The 17,028-nt window shown below is 41.9% G+C and overlaps 1 protein-coding gene across 4 annotated transcripts in view; it reads right to left on the bottom strand.

Moving 5' to 3' along the window:
- LOC144597628 (uncharacterized) overlaps window positions 1-14,647 on the bottom strand; it is a 59,299-nt gene extending 44,652 nt beyond the window's left edge. For 3 of the 4 annotated variants that reach the window (XM_078407135.1, XM_078407136.1, XM_078407138.1), the window contains exons 1-5: window positions 14,567-14,647; window positions 13,743-13,851; window positions 11,544-11,758; window positions 6,709-6,852; window positions 4,622-4,699 (exon numbers count right to left, since the gene is read on the bottom strand). In XM_078407135.1, the coding sequence (XP_078263261.1) occupies window positions 4,622-4,699; window positions 6,709-6,852; window positions 11,544-11,758; window positions 13,743-13,851; window positions 14,567-14,620 (600 nt within the window). In that variant the 5' untranslated portion in view covers window positions 14,621-14,647. The remainder of the gene's footprint in view (window positions 1-4,621; window positions 4,700-6,708; window positions 6,853-11,543; window positions 11,759-13,742; window positions 13,852-14,566) is intronic. The other variant, XM_078407137.1, reaches the window with a different exon arrangement.
- Between the last annotated feature and the right edge of the window lie 2,381 nt (window positions 14,648-17,028).

The raw sequence follows: 17,028 nt of genomic DNA, 5'->3' as shown, positions 1-17,028 counted from the left end.
TTAGGTACATTGTAACCTGCTTAAATAATAATGCACTGAAAGGATGCCCAGGGTTATGTTGATAAAGTCCGGTTGGATGACGTGCATTCTGAAATAGCTGTGTGCAGCTAAGTAAAGGTAAGGCCATCATGACACAACCCCAAATTTGGTTTCAGTTCATAATACATCTATTTCTTAAAAAGAAGAGAAACAGGTACTTTCAGTTTGGGCGCCCAAGCTTTGAATTTTGTAAGCTTAATGCAATAGATTTTTATGAAAAATTCCCAAGAATAAATGTAACTTAGCTCAACCAAACCATAATTAGTTAACTTTTTTTGTCATTCTTTTATAGGACTAGATGTTGCAGTACAAGCCAGCATTCATTGCCCATCAACAATCGCCATCAAGATTGAATTGCTGCAGTCTTTCATAAGTTCATAAGTGATAGAAGCAGAATTAGGCCATTCAGCACATCAAGTCTACTCTGCCATTCAATCATGGCTGATCTTTCTTTCCCTCTCAACCCCAATTTCCTGCCTTCTCCCATAACCTCCAACACCCATACTAATCAAGAATCTATCAATCTCTGCCTTAAAAATATCCATCAACTTGGCCTCTACAGCCTTCTGTGACAATGAATTCCATGGATTCACCACCCTCTGACTAAAGAAAATCCTCCTCATCGCGTTCCTAAAGATACATCCTTTTATTCTGAGGCGATGGCCTCTGGTCCTAGACTCTCCCACAAGTGGAAACATTCTCTCCGCATCCAATCTATCCAGGCCTTTCACTATTTGGTAAGTTTCAATGAAGTCCCCCCTCATCTATCTAAACTCCAGTGAGTACAGGCCTAAGTGCCATCAATCGTTCATGATATATTAACCAAATCATTCTTGAGATCATTCTCGTAAACCTCCTCTGGACACTCCCCTGTGCCAGTACATCCTTCCTCAGACATGGGGCCCAACATTGCTTGCAATACTCCAAATGCGGTTCGACCAATGCTTTATAAAGCCTCAGCATTCCATCCCTGTTTTTGGATTCTTGTCCTCCCAAAATAAATGTGAGCATTGGATATTTCTTTATGGTACAAGCAGTGGCATACTGGGTGATAGGAAAGGTGTTGCAGGATTCTGGCCCAGTGGTGTTGAAGGATTTATAATAGTTTGGGACTTGAAGATGGTGGTTCTCACATATTCCTGCTGTTCTTGTCCGAGCCATGGAAAGTGCAGCTTTTAGATATGGTAATGCAGGGCACATAATAGATGATACACACAGGAATGGAGGGATGAATTAACATTGATGGTTCCAGTGCCAATTAAACAGGTGACTTTGATTTGCTTTATTGGAGCTACACCGAAGCAAAATATTTCTTTCATTTTGTGTCAAATAGATAGTGGAAAAGCTTTGTATTGTTAGCACAAAGCCTTTCACTATTTGGTAAGTTTCAATGAGGTCCCCCCTCATCCATCTAAACTCCAGATGTTTAGAAATCTGGCCAATGATGATCATGAGGATATTTATGATGAGGGATTTGGCAATGCTAATGTTTTAGTTTAGTTTAGTTTAGTTTAAAGATACAGTGTGGAAATTGGCCCTTCGGCCCACAGAGTCCATGCCAACTAGTGATCACTCATGCACTAGTTCTATCCTACACACTAGGAACAATTTACAGAAGTCAATTAACCGACAAACCTGCACGTCTTTGGAATGTGGGAGGAAACCGGAGCACTCGGAGAAAAACCACGTGGTCACAGGGAGAATGTACAAACTCCGTACAGACAGCACCCATAGTCAGGATTAGACCCGAGTCTCTGGCGCTGTGAAGCAGCAACTGCATCACTGTGCCGCCCTGTTGAGGGGCATAGGGTGGTGGCAAATACTCCTGTGGGAGATGGTCATTGCTTGTTTATGCTGTTAGTATTGCTGGCCACTGATCACTCCATTCCCAACATCAAGGCTTGCTGAACAATCATCACCTGTTTCATTATGAGAAGAGCCACAAATGGAACTGAACTTCGTGATTGTCAGCAAGTATTCCTTCTGATCTTCTGATGGAGAGTGTAACAACAAATCATCCACCAACATTTCCGTCACCTACAACGGGACCCCACTACTGGCCACATCTTCCCATCCCCTCCCCTTTCTGCGTTCCGCAGAGACCGCTCCCTCCGTAACTCCCTGGTCCACTCGTCCCTTCCTACCCAAACCACCCCATCCCCGGGCACCTCCCCCCTCAACTCCATCCAAGGACCCAAACAGTCTTTCCAGATGAGACAGAGGTTCACCTGCACCTCCTTCAACCTCATCTAATGCATCCGCTGCTCTAGATGTCAACTTCTTTACATCAGCGAAACCAAACGTAGGCTCGGCGATCGTTTCGCTCAACACCTTCGCTCAGTCCGCCTTAACCAACCTGAGCACTTCAACTCCCCCTCCCACTCCCAGTCTGACCTTTCTGTCATGGGCCTCCTCCAGTGACATAGTGAGGCCCACCGGAACAGCACCTTATATTTCGCTTGGGCAGCCTGCAGCCCAGCGGTATGAACATTGACTTCTCCAACTTTAGATAGTTCTTCTGTCCCTCTCTTCCCCTCCCCCTTCCCAGTTCTCCCTCTATCTTCCTGTCTCCACCTATATCCTTCCTTTGTCCCGCCCCCCTAACATCAGTCTGAAGAAGGGTCTCGACCCGAAACGTCACCCATTCCTTCTCTCCTGAGATGCTGCCTGACCTGCTGAGTTACTCCAGCATTTTGTGAATAAATACCTTCTGATGGAGAGTGATCAGAGGAACCATTCTGAGGCACCTACATTTGAACACAAGTAGAACTTTGTTCCCAAAATACACCTTCAGCTAAGCCCATGGGGCTGAGATAACTGCCCTCCAACAACACAGACCTATATTTATGTCAGGTGCAACGCCCCTGATCTCTAATCATTTCAATTTTACGACATCCATCTGATAATCCACTCAATCAAATTCTACCTTGTTGTTAACGACAGTCATTCTGACTTCACATCTGCAATTCAGTTTTTGCAGCATAGCAGTGATGATAACAGGAGCAATGGTCCTGTCCGAATTTAAACTAAACATCTATCAACAGTATGCCAGATCCAAGGTCTTGCACACACCAGCTTTACACTATGGGATATGCAGTGTATTTTCCTCCTCAAACTCCGCCAAGAATAGAACTCAGGGAAGTAATTTATGCATAGTTGGTCAGGGAGAAGATTGAGAAGGTAAGGGAAGAAGCAAGCAATATAAGATCAATGGGCTGGTTCATAAGTGGAGAAAAGACATGGAAAACAGAGGGATGAACTAAGTTATGGTCAGAAATGGGACTGATTATGCAGATGATTATAGACACAAAATGCTAGAGTAATTCAGCGGGGCAGGTAGTATCTTCAAAGAAAAAGAATCGGTGACATTTCTTCAGTCTGAAGACTGAAACATCACCTATTCCTATTCTCCAGAGATGCTGCCTGACCTGCTGAGTTACTCCAGCATTCTGTGTCTAATTTTGATATAAACCAGCATCTGCTGTTCCTTTCTACACATGCAGATGATGATGCTAGGTGGGGTGGGTCAGAAGAACTTGAGGACATCAGCAGCAATATTGATAGGAACCATCACCAGCGAAACACAAATCAGGAAGCATTTGCCTTTGATATCCCTGCAGCAGCCTGTAAAGTTGTTCTCCATTAAAATAATATCAAAGTGAGCCTCAATCTTTCTGTTAAAAGTTTTCTCTTCATTCTGGTAAAGACTCTCTCTTCGTGGGCCTCATCAAACCAAACCAGAATAGGTTTGCATAAGTGGCATGAAAACAAATATTACATGTCATCTACTGTCACTTCACTTCTCTATCAGCCTCCAAGCACACAGAGAGATGATCCAGGGTTCAAGTCGTGAAGTATATTGAGTCCTCTGGTGTATTTGCTATTGCGGTTTTCACAAATTTCAATCACAAAACATACTTCGGTCTGATAGAACTCGACTGCATTATTTTGAAATATAAAATTTAATTAAGAGTTGCCGTTTGTCACATCTGGACTATGGAATCACAATTGCAAACACCCCCCAGAGTAGACACAGGATTCATCATACCTAATTGGTCTGTTCATGTTGCTTCTCATCCAAACTGCACATCAACTTTGTGCTGCCCTCTCATTTCAGCTCAGTAAGATAGCGGGGGAGAGGAAGCTGGGCGGAGAAAGTTCCTTAATTGGTTGGCATTATTTATAACTAGCTTGGCCCTCCAAGAGTTTAGTTTAGTTTAGTTTAGAGATGCAGCGTGGAAACAGACCCTTTTGGCCCACCGGGTCCGCGCCGACCAACAATTCCCGCATATTAACACTATCCTATTCCCATTAGGGACAATTTGTACATTTACCAAGCCAATTAACCTACGTACCTGTACGTCTTTGGAGTGTGGGAGGAAACCAGAAATCTTGGAGAAAACCCACGCAGGTCACGGGGAGAGCGCACAAACTCCGTACAGACAGCACCCGTGGTCGGGATCGAACCCGGGTCTCCGGCGCTCCATTCGCTGTACGGCAGCAATTCTACCGCTGCGCCATCGTGCCGCCCGAGTGATTGATGGTGCAGCGATTGAACAATACAGAAATATTGGACACATACCTCTTTCTCTTCCTGGTTACTAGCGTCCTCAATCAGCAAACATTGCAGTCGCTCTTGCAGGGTTGGTGATGTCTTTTCCTAAAATCAAGGCGAACAAAATGTGAAATTAGAGTCAAGAAATAGTGCCACCATTAAATAGCGTAGGCCTGGCATAGATAGTCACAGTGAGCCTGTGCCTAGCTTATTCTAACCTGCACAGCTCTCCACAATTACCTCACGCAAGAACACACCACTTAAACACCATCTGCATGATCTAGGAAATTTATGAGCTCCGACTTTTCACTAATCTGTCAGGATTGGTTTTATACTTTTACACGGAAACTTGACACTCCATCGCACAAAAATGAAGTCAGCAGCAATCTCAAAGATGGTATCGTGTAAGAAGGAACTGCAGATGCTGGTTTAAACTGAAGATAGAAGAAGGGTCTCGACTCAAAACGTCACCCAATCCTTCTTTCCAGAGATATTGCCTGCGCCACTAAGTTACTCCAGCTTTTTGTGTCTACCAAAGATGGTATCAATGGTCTACTTTTGTGGCAACTTCAAAAATTCCCTCCCTTCCATTGACTCTACACTTCATGTTGCCACGGCAAGACCACCAGCATAATCAAGGACGGAGCTCACCTCGGTCACTCCCTCTTCTCCCCTCTACCACCAGGCAAGAAGAGAAGTGTGATTCCATTTATCCTGACGGCTCGATTGTAATCATGGATACCCTTTCCGCTGACTAGACAGCATGCAACAACAAACGTTTCTATGTACTTGGGTACATGTGATAATAAACTAAACTAAATATGGCTATCCACTAATAATGTTTTTCATACATCACATACAAAAACATAGGAAAACAGGAGCAGGAGTAGGCCACCAGGCCATTCAAACATGCCCTGCCATTTTAATATGATCATAACTGACCTACTCTGGCCACAACTTCTCTTCTGTGCCATTCAAGATCATAAGATCATAGACTTAGGAGCAGAATTAAGCCAATTCTAACGATGCAGCTTCCACGACCTGCAGGGGGATAAAGAATCAAGACCCTTCTAACGATGCAGCTTCCACGACCTGCAGGGGGATAAAGTTCCAACGATCCACCACCCTCTACGGGAAGAAATTTCCATGTATCTCAGTTTTAAATGACCACCATCGTGCAGTTAAATGCTCTCGTTTGAGATTCTACCACGAATGAAACCATCCCACCATCTATCCTGTGTAGGAAGGAACTGCAGATGCTGTTTTATTCCTAAGATAGATACAAAATGCTGGAGTAACTCAGCCAGTCCGGCAGCACCTCGGGAGAAAAGGACTAGGTGACGCTTCAGATCGAGTCTGAAGAAGGGTCTTGACCCAAAACATCACCTTTTCCTTTTCTCCAGAGATGGTGCCTGACCTGCAGAGTTGCTCCATCATTTTGTGTCTATCCACCATCTACACTGTCATGGCCCCTTAGAATCTTATAAGTATGAATAATGTCATGTTTCATTCTTCTAAACTTCAAGGAATACAACTATTTAGTCTCACTTGATAAGTCAACCCTGCCATCCCAGGAAATGCCCTGGTGAATTTCCTTTGTACTATCTCCAGTGTTCCAGGTGAGTCGCAGGAGGTGGCACAGTGGCGCAGTGGTAGAGTTGCTGCCTTACAGCGCCAGAGACCCCAGTCGATCCTGACTACGGGAGCTGTCTGTTCAGAGTTTGTACATTCTCACCTGTGACTGTGTGGGTTTTCTCCGGGTGCTCCGGTATCATCCCTCACTCTAAGAATGTGCAAGTTTGTAGGTTAATTGGCTTCTGTAAATTGTGCCTCACTAGAGTACGGGATATCGCTGGTCGGTGCAGATGCGGTGGGCAGAAGGGCCTGTTTCCTCTGTACCTCTAAACTAAACTAAAACTAAACTCCGATGTACAATTGCAACAAAAAATCCCCATTTTTAAACTCCAACCCCTTGGCAATAAAGGCCAAAATGCCATTTGTTTTCTAAACCACTTGGTGGATTGTTTTTTCGTGGAGATTCATGCACTCAAGCACCTTATAATTTATTTTCCGTAAGTCCCTCTGGAGAAAAAGTTATTACCTGAACACCTTACCTTAATTTCTTTAGAAATTGTTTGCCTCGAGTCAAATGGTGACCACCGAACCTTCTCACAAATGGCCTGATAGAGTCCAATAAGTTGTCTTCTTTTCTCTACCACAGGGTGCTTCTGAATTGGACCAAATGTGTTGCACTCTAACTATAAGTAGAAATAAAGTGCAAACTTCATTGTACTTCAATGATTTATATAAATGATAGACAAAGTATATTATTTACATTCTCTTAGTTAAAATATGAAGTGTTAATAAAAGGTAACAGATGTTTGGCCCTTAAATTTGACGAGGTTTTACATAGATACATCAAACAGAACAGTGGAAGGGGCCTTTCGACCAACAATGCCAATGTCCCACATGATGCCAAGACCAACTCTTATCTGCCTGCAAGTAATCTATATTCCTCCATTCCCTGCATATCCATGTGCCTATCCAAAAGCTTCTTGAATACTATGATTATATCTGTCTCCACCACTACCACTGGCAGTGCATTCCAGGCATCCACCACCCTCTGTGTAAAAAAACTTGCCCTGCAACATCTCCATTAAACTGCCCTTCCCAACTTAAAGTTATATCCTCTGGTATCTGTTATTTCCATGCTGGGGCAAAGATTCTGACTGTCTACCCTATCTATGCCTCTCATCATTTTATATACTTCTGTCAAGTCTCCTTTCAACCTCTGACATTCTAAAGAAAACATTCCAAGTCAATCCAAGTTCTCCTTGCAGTCAATACCCTCGATGTAACTAAGAAATAACAAAATTGGTACTCTGCTTCAATGGCCCAGATCTTATGATCAGTAGCAAACAGAACTCGGTGTTCATTATAGCTCACAACAGATTTAAATTGTAGATAAAGAGTGTTTCATGTGGTGAACTCCTCGAGAGGGCACCTGGCACCTGTGCAACACATCTCATTAATCAATCAAACTGAAGAGTCTACAGGGTGGGTCAGGAAGCATCCCTGGAGAACATGGATAAATGACATTTTGGATCGGGACCCTTCTTCAGACTGATTTCAAGGGTGTGGAGATAGAAAGCTAGTAGAGTGGAGGAGCAGGAGAAAGTATGGCTGGTCACGCCCCTTGTGACTAAAATGGAAACATTTCCCAAACCTGGCCATCCTTATCTTTCTTCCAGAAAAGCCTTATCTTTCTTCCAAAAACAAGAGGTCTTGAATTCCCACTAACTGGCCTTCAAACAACTCCCACAACAGAAATAGACTTATCCAACAATAGCTGCTTCCGATCCATGCTTCTCAGCACCCACCTAACACTGTTCTAAGTAGCCCTTCCCAAATTAGCACTTTGCCTCGAGGTCCAATCTTCTCTTTATCCACAATTATCTGAAAACATGGAGTCATGATCACTATTCTGAAAATTATTTCCCAATGAATCACTGATCACCTGGCCAGGCTCATTTCCCAATTCAATGTCTACCATGACCCCTTCCCTGGTGAGATTATCTACACACTCTGTCAAGGAACTCTCCTGAATGCACCTAACAAATTTTGCCCAATCTAAGAAATCTTACAGTAAGCACTAAAAAAATTGCTGGAGGAACTCAGTAAGCCAGGCAACATTCATGGAGGAAAATGGACAGACGACATTTTGGTTTGAGACCCTTCTTCAGACTGATGCTGCCTAACTCGCCGAGTTCATCCAGCACCTTGTTTTTCACTCAAATTTCCACCATCTGCAATTTCTTGTGTCTCAATCCTACAGCAAGTCAGAGGCACATTTAAAATTAGTAAATTCCTGGCAAGAATCCAGAAAAATGTGCTATGTCACTAATCTTACCAATGATAGTGGGCAATACATCTTATGCTTTTAAGGTCATAATGTTAAAGTTCGGTTCTTAAAATAGACAACAACACAAACAGTTAAAGGTAAACCAAGCAAAGCTTTAATTATCATCAGACGGGAGTGGGGGGACTAGTACAAAGGGTGTAGAACCATATTCAGCACTCCCCGTGCTTCCACTCAAAGATACGGCATTTTCGCAACATTTTTATACAGAATTTGCGGCAAGAATGTTTAACACATTTCCTTCAAATCAATCACAAATGGTATCGAACACAATATACTTGTCATCCTAGAGTCATAAAATATTCCACATAATAAATCATTAGTCGATGGGAAAGGATCCTTATCATAGCACAGAAGGTCTTGTTTACACACTCCCACAAGTAGGCAACAGCTAACCACATACTAATCTTAACAAGAGCATTGTCCATCGTCTTTCCCAGACATTCTTCCCAGGCATAACAGGATATACTATCGGAGCCTGGCATGCAAACTTTAGTAATCATAGTTGCATCCTGCCTGGTGCAATTTTGCAAACATCAGCTATTCAGGACCCAAAGTTCACGTTGATCCTGTATATTCATTCTACCATTTTATTATTTCTGTGGTTTCCAAGGATTGTAAGTTTCAGTTATCAGACACATCCTTATGAACAATTAGCATTCCTCCACTTTCAACAATATAGAAGCCCCAAAAGCATAATGGCCAAGCATCCCATCATGCAAAGTTAATAGCCATTAGCTCTTTCAATAAGGTCATAAGGAATCGGAGTAGAATTAGGCCATTCAGCCCATCGTCTACTGCGCCATTCAATCATGGCTGATCTATCCCTCCCTCCCAACCCCATTCTCCTGCCTTCTCCCCATAACCTCTGACACCTGTACTAATCAAGAATCTAACTATCTATCCCTGCCTTAAAAATATCCACTGACTTGGCCTCCACAGCAAAGAATTCTGACTAAGGAAATTCTTCTCATCTCCTTCCAAACCGAAAGTCCTTTAATTCGGAGGCTATGACCTCTCGTCCTAGACCCTCCCACTAGTGGGAACATCCTCTCCACAGTCCCTCTATCCAAGCCTGTCACTATTCTGTATGTCCCAATTAGGTCCCCTCTCATTCTTCTAAACTCCAGCAACTACAGGTCTAGTGCCGACGCTCATCATAGATTAACCTACTCATTCCTGGGATCATTCTTGTAAACTTCCTCTGGACCTTCTCCAGGGCCAGCACATCCTTCCTCAGATATGGCACCCAAAATTGCTCACAATATTCCAAATGCGACCTTACCCGTGCCTTATAGAGTCTCATCATTGCATCCCTGTTTTTGTATACAAGCCCACTTAAAATAAATACTAGCATTGAGTTTGCTTTCTTTACTATCGATTCGACTTGCAGATTAACTTTTTGGGAATCCTGCAGCAGTACTCCCAAGTCCCTTTGCACCTCCAATTTCTAGATCCTCACCCCTTTTACAAATTAGTCTACGCCTTTATTCCTACTACCAAAATGCATGATTCCATACTTTACCAAAATCATATATTCCATCTGCCACTTCTCTGCCCACTCTCCCAACCTGTCCAAGTCCTTCTGCAGAGTCACTGCTTTCTTAACACTGCTTCCCCTCCACCTATTTTTGTATCATCCACACACTTGGCCACAAAGCCTTCAATCCTCTCGCCAAATCATTAATATATAACGTGAAGAGTAACGGCCCCAGCACCGACCCTTGCCGAAGTCCACTAGTCACTAGCAGACAACCAGAAAAAGCCCCCTTTATTGCCACTCTTTGTCTTCTGCCATCCAGTCAACCTACTATCCATGCTAGTATCTGCCCTTTGATACTGTGGGCTCTCATCTTCCTAAACAGCCTAACATGTGGCTTTCTGAAAATCTAAGTAAAGAACATCTACTGTCTCTCCATTGTCTGTCCTGCTATTTACTTCTTCAAAGAATTCCAGCAAATTTGTTAAGCAAGACCTCCCCTTCACAAAGCCATGCTGACTTTGCCCTTTTCCATTCTCCTAAACCGCACAAAATAGCAAAGACGTACTGATCGGATTTTCCTGCTCCTTTTCTTCAGGACCCACTCTGACCTTAATTATCAAATGTCAGTTCTTAGCCATCTTATTTGCAATATTGGCATTGTGACACAAGGTGTTTACTGCATCTCAACCATTCAGACATCAGAAAATGCGATCAAACAAGAACTTTATTTCCTTGAGACGACCCTCCCATAATATAAATAATAAATTATAATTTGAGACTGCATGTGACAAAGTTGAAACATGGTGGAACAACTGAGCCTCACTGAACCTTAGTTAGTAATCACTCAGTGCCACAGTCGAAAGAAGATTAACTCATCATTGTAGAATTTCTATTTTGGTCGCATAAGCAATGGGCTGCTATTTCACATCTAAGACTCATTTGCTATGAAGTGACAATATCTTTTTCTCCACTGTAAACATTATGAACTTGGAATTTTAGGTATAACAGACTGCAGAAACAAACAATTTCCATCTGGGGATGATATGCCATAGAGATTTTCTTTGTGGATTCTGCATCTTTTAAACTGGCCTTTTGAATTCATATAAACTTGAGGCCAGGAAGAGCAGTAATAGAGAAAGAATGGGTACTGACGGATGAACCAAATCGCAAGCAGGTGGACCAGCGACAGAGGTGCAGTGAAGGGCACCACGGTTATGCTTAGCCAGGCCGACCCTGTAACGCCGCCACGACAACGGGCCTTCATGGTCAGGTCAAGAACCCTGTGCTTCCAAACGGAAACTCAAAAATAGCAACTTAACTGGCCAATCTGTATACTGGCTGAGTGTACTACTGCTATACACTAGTAATGTATCTGAGATGTTTATCTAAAATGTATCTAAGTGCTTATGTGATATTTGTACTGAACTGCATACAAAAATGAATGTCACTGTACCCAAGAACATGTCACAAATAAAGCACCATTGTATTGTAATATACATAACAAGCGCATTTTGTAGAAGAGGTCTCAACACACAAATAAGTATTACCTTAGTTATGATTTCTGCATTTTCACCATCCTTCAGAAAATGACTAGGGCCTTGGACACCTTCCATGATACAACCAGCTGTATTTGGGTTGCACACTTTCAATGTGGCTGGCATTTTGCCAGGCTTTGCTTGCTCCTTTGTGACCGGCACTGGTAACTTCATATGAGATTCAAAAAATGCCTTCCTTTTGCTCACGATAGATCCTAGATGTGTATCTAGCAGAGGTGGATACAGAAGAACCACACCGAAAGATGTTTAAACTCCTGTGACACATTATCTCATATAGATTCTTCCCCCCCCCCCCCCCCCCCCACCACCAATAAGCTACTTTGTCCCCTTAGTTAACAAAACATACACCGGTCCTTCAGCCCACAAAGTCTGGCCCAAAATGGTGGCAAGGTAAACTCCTCTACCTGCAAATGATCCATGTCCCTCCATTCCCTGAATATTCACGTGCCCAGTTTAAATCCGCAAACACCACTATTGTACCTGCTTCCACCAACAACTCTGGCCACACATTGCAAGCACCCACTCTCTGCGTACAAAATCTTATCCTGCACATCTTCTACATACTTTTTCCCTCTAGTCTTTGACATTTCCACTTTAGGAAAAAGGTTCAGACTGTCTACCCTGTCTATGCTTCTCGTTATTTTATATCCTGGCAGGTCTCCACTCAACCTTTGTGCTGCACAGAAAACAATAGAGGTTTGTCCATCCTCTCCTTATAGCTAATACTCTCTAATCCAGGCCACATTTTGGTAAACCTCACCTGGACCCTCTCCAAAGCCTCCACATCATTCCTGTAATGCAATGACCAAATCTGCACATAATATTTCAAATGTGACCAAACCAAAGTTTTATAAAATGTGTAGGAAGGAACTGCAGATGCTGCTTTAAACTGAAGATAGACACAAAATGTTGGAGTAACTCAGCGGGACAGGCAGCATCTCTGGAGAGAAGGAATGGGTGACGTGAGTGGGCACATGAGTGGAGAACCGAAACATCACCCATTTCTTCTCTCCAGAGATCCTGCCTGTCCTGCTGAGTTACTCCAGCATTTTGTGTCTATCAAAGTTTTGTAAAGCTGCATCATGACTTCCTGACTCTCAGACTCAATGCCTCGGCTGATGAAGACCTACTTTACCACTTTATCTATTTGTGTTGCCACTTTCAGGGAGTTACAGTCCCTTTGACTATCAATGCTGTTAAGGATCCTGCCAGGGGTGGCATGGTGGAGCAATGGCAGAGGTGCTGCCTCACAGCGCTAGGTTCGATCCTGACTACGGATGCTGTCTGTATGGAGTTTGTATGTTCTCTCTGTGACCGCGTGGGTTTTCTCCGGGTGCTCCGGTTTCCTCCCACACTCCAAAAAAGACGTCCAGGTTGGTAGTTTAATTGGCTTCTGGAAATTGGAAATTGGAAATTGTCCCTAATCTGTGTAAGATAATGCTAGTGTATGGAGATCGCTGGTTGGCACGGGCTCGCTGAGCCAAAGGGCCTGTTTCTGCGCTGTACCTCTAGACTAAACTAAAAAACTTTCCTGTATACTTTCCCCAAAGTACTTTCCTCACACTTTCTCTGGTTAAACTCCATCTGCCATTTCTCCACCTATATCTATAGCGGATCCAAATCCCACAATTTTCTTTAGTTATCAATTTATAAACACCAGGATCACACACATGGCCCTGATTCCTCTGCCCTGGCATCAGTCACAATATCCTATTCACCACCTCTCTGGCATGATCAGAAAATTCTATGTAAAGTCTCGATATTTTATGTAAAAGACCTTACAATTGACAAAAAAGTGTTAGTGTATATATTAGATGCAAGTATGAATGAATACATAATAAATAGCTGAAAACGTTATAACTCCAAATGTTTCTAAAATTTTCTCAGCTAATCATTTTGTGTTTGCAGGCTCTACAAATCAGTATTTTTTTCTTGTTGAAACAGGGAACTACAGATGCTGGTTTACACGAAGGGTCACAAACTGCTGGAGTAACTCAGCGGATCAGGCATCAATCATCTCTAGAGAACATGGAGAATATGCAGTGAATTAGATTAACGTAGGATTAATCTAATTTGTGCTTAATGGACAGTGCAGATGCAACAAGTAGGGACTCTTCTTCAAGTTGTTATTTTTTTATTTCTTCATTAATTGCTGTTTAAAAGGTTCTTATGACAAGAAGTGATGTATACCTGATTTTGTTTCTTCAGGATGCTGTAGCTTGATTGAGTTATTCCATTCCTGCTGCAAGGTTGATTTTCTGGTATCATTCAATGACCTCCTCTTGTGGATAACATCATTCTTGAAAAACAAAGCAATGCAGTAAAAATCTAGCAATTATTTATGTTGTACTTCAGCGTACTTTTCATTCCATCAGCAAAAAGATACAAGGAATTTTGTGCTAAAATGATTGATTCTAATAATATTCATCTACCAAGAACTACACAAAGAAACACGTTACGGAAAAAGGCCCTACAGCTTGGCGAGTCCACTTTGTCCATCAAACACATATTTTAGATTAATCCTACATTAATCTGATTCCAAATTCTCTTCAGCTTCCCTCCAGATTTTACTATTCACCTATGCATTTGGGGCAATTCTCAATGGCCAATTAACCTACCAACCAGCATAACTTTGGAATGTGTAAACTGGAGCACGCAGAGAAATCCCACGCAGTTATGGAGTGAACATATAAACTGTACACAGACAACACCGAAGATTAAGATTGAACCTGGGTCTCTCATGGCACTGTGCTACTCATATCTTGTCATGATAAGCAGTTACTATTAATAAAATCTTTCCACCTTTTATAGGATTCTGAGGCAAAGCCTTGTGATCCAATTGTTTTAGACTTTTTAAATTAAAAAAAACATGTTGAATATGAAATTATTTTTATATTATGGTGTTTCTCTAAAATGGAATGAGTCACAATGGCGTGATCCTCATTAATTGATAATGGAGAAAATAGGAAAGAATGACAATATGAATTGTAATACTGCACGGTACATGGACTTACTACTGAGATCCAAAGATTAGCTGTAGGTACACCATCCACCAAGACTTTATCCATTTCTCACAGATATTTACCTTTCCGAGGTATCCCCTATGAAATGGATTATTAATTGTCAATAATGCTCAACTATATATTGTCAAAATTTCTTGTTCTTTCTTTACTCAACACAACAGTGATGAAGAAATCAATTTACTTAAGACGACTTGAAAGAATGCAAACAAGTTGCAGTATGTTTGAAATAACACCTATTACAAGTTAATAAAAATTGTTATGAAAAATATAAAATGTTAAGAATATGAATGCATTTTTTTAACTTTCCTTATATTGTAACATTACATTTTGTTCATTGGAAATCAATTTGGAAAAGAATGATTACCTAATGTAAAATTAATATGTTTTCTTAAAACAGTTTACCCTGTATATTTAAGACTTTGCTGTTCATCAAAAGTTGATGGAGATCCATTTATTCCTCCTTAAATTGTGTCTGTCAGAAAGTCAGTCAAAAAATGGTATTGATTAATCCGTGCAGTGATGAAGGGAAGCATGCAAAAAATCAGCCCTTGCTATGAAGATACAGAATATATCAAAACATGATATTATCACTACCTTGATCAGTAATTTAAAATATATAATGTTGTGCATCCAACATTTTATAACTGAAGCCAAACATTGTAAACAGAATATATAAGACTCCATAAATTTAAAGATTTGTTTTTGAGTAGGGAAATATGTGACTGATCCATGTCCATGTATCAATTGGGCAGATTTCTGATGCCAATGAGCTGCCTATACTTCCCATTCCCCCGCCTACTTTGTCCACATTTGCCTGGAATGGGACTTCCTGAGTGCCTTTTTCCTGAGCCATGGATGGCGACTCCTTTTTATCATGGGATGTTTTACTCGTGAATGCCATCTAATAGCAAGGCCTGAAACAAGTCTCATATTTTGAAGCAAAAACAGAAAATGTTGGATCTAACTTGCGTTGTTAATTCTGCCTCTTTCCACAGATGCTGAGTGTTTCCATTCTTATTCGGATTTCAAATATCTTCATTTGTTTACTTTCAATCACCATCTGACAGTAATCTGACAGACAGCAAAGCCTACCCAGAGACAGCCAGATATCATAGTTTTCATGCTGTTTAAATGTTCAAAAGCACTTTTTCTATTTTTGGTCTAGATTCTGCTGACTCTGCCTGGAATAACATACTGCTGAAAGGAAAAACAGATAAAACTGATCAGATAGATGCTGTGTGCGATGTCGCTTCTGCGGCTAGGAGTCTGTGTACATGGGATATGTGAGGTCGCAGCCCTTTGAATATTTGAAGGGGCTGCTACGCAGATTTTGGTTGCACTTTAGCCCCTCTTCTGATCTATGGACACAGTGCGAAGGGGGGGTGGGTGGGTCAGGGGATCCCTTGGTCAATTTGCTGCTGTGCCTGGCCAAGCTAACCATTCATGAGTCATTGCAACGGGCAACAGGTGAGCTCCACCCAAGGCTGACTGCCTGCCCCTCTTTCAGGCTTGCCCATGCCTGGGTGTCCCTGGAGAGGAAGCATGCAGTGCTCATGGGCACCATGGCTCCTTTCCGGGACCGCTGAGCATCACAGGGGCTTGAGTACTTCTCAGATGAAAGTAACAATGATTTGGTTTGATACTTATATGTCTATTCCCCATTTTAGATAGATGTCTCCTTAGAGTAGTGTTTTCACTGTAACTTTGTATTTGTAAATAAACTTTGTAAAAACAAAATGCTGTGTGGGACTTATTCTTGGCTGTGGGGTTTAGAACTGCAAGATGTGTCTGAACAAGGGTCTCGACCCGAAATGTCACCCATTCCTTCTCGCCAGAGATGCTGCCTGACCCGCTGAGTTACTCCAGCATTTTGTGTCTACCTATAGAACTACAAGTTGCTCTCTCTGAATAAAGCATAGTCCACTGGGGATGAGATATGGAAAAGTTCCTTCATTTGAAAAGTTGTGAATTTTTGGAACAGCCTTTACCTAAACTGCTCATATGTTTAAATTTGCAGTATTGTGCTACCTAGAGGAAGTCAGAAAGAAATGGACAAGAGATAGATCTAAGACACATTGGCCATGATTTTACTGAATAATGAAGTCAAATGGTTTAATTTACTACCTCGGTAGATTAAGGGTTGACAAAATATAGTCAGCCTGAAACTTCATTGCATGTGCCATTTCAGATACTGAGTATTTGAAGTGCTTTGAATTTGCCATTACAATCCAAGACAGAGGAACCATTGTCAGTCTCGCAAACATCCACTCAGTTCGAGTTATACAGCATGGAAACAAGCCCTTTGACCCAATTACCCAAGCCAACTAAGATGGCCAAACTTACCCATGCTAAATAAGATGATCCATTTACACTAGTCTCACCTGCCCACATTTGGCCCATATGCTTCTAAACCTCTTTTCACCATTAAGAGTTTCAATTCACCAACCAAACCT

This window comes from Rhinoraja longicauda, chromosome 10 (assembly GCF_053455715.1).
Source record: "Rhinoraja longicauda isolate Sanriku21f chromosome 10, sRhiLon1.1, whole genome shotgun sequence".
NCBI classification, from domain to species: domain Eukaryota; kingdom Metazoa; phylum Chordata; class Chondrichthyes; order Rajiformes; family Arhynchobatidae; genus Rhinoraja; species Rhinoraja longicauda.
Note: the sequence above shows the minus strand (reverse complement) of the source record. Positions and strands in the feature narration are given on the sequence as shown.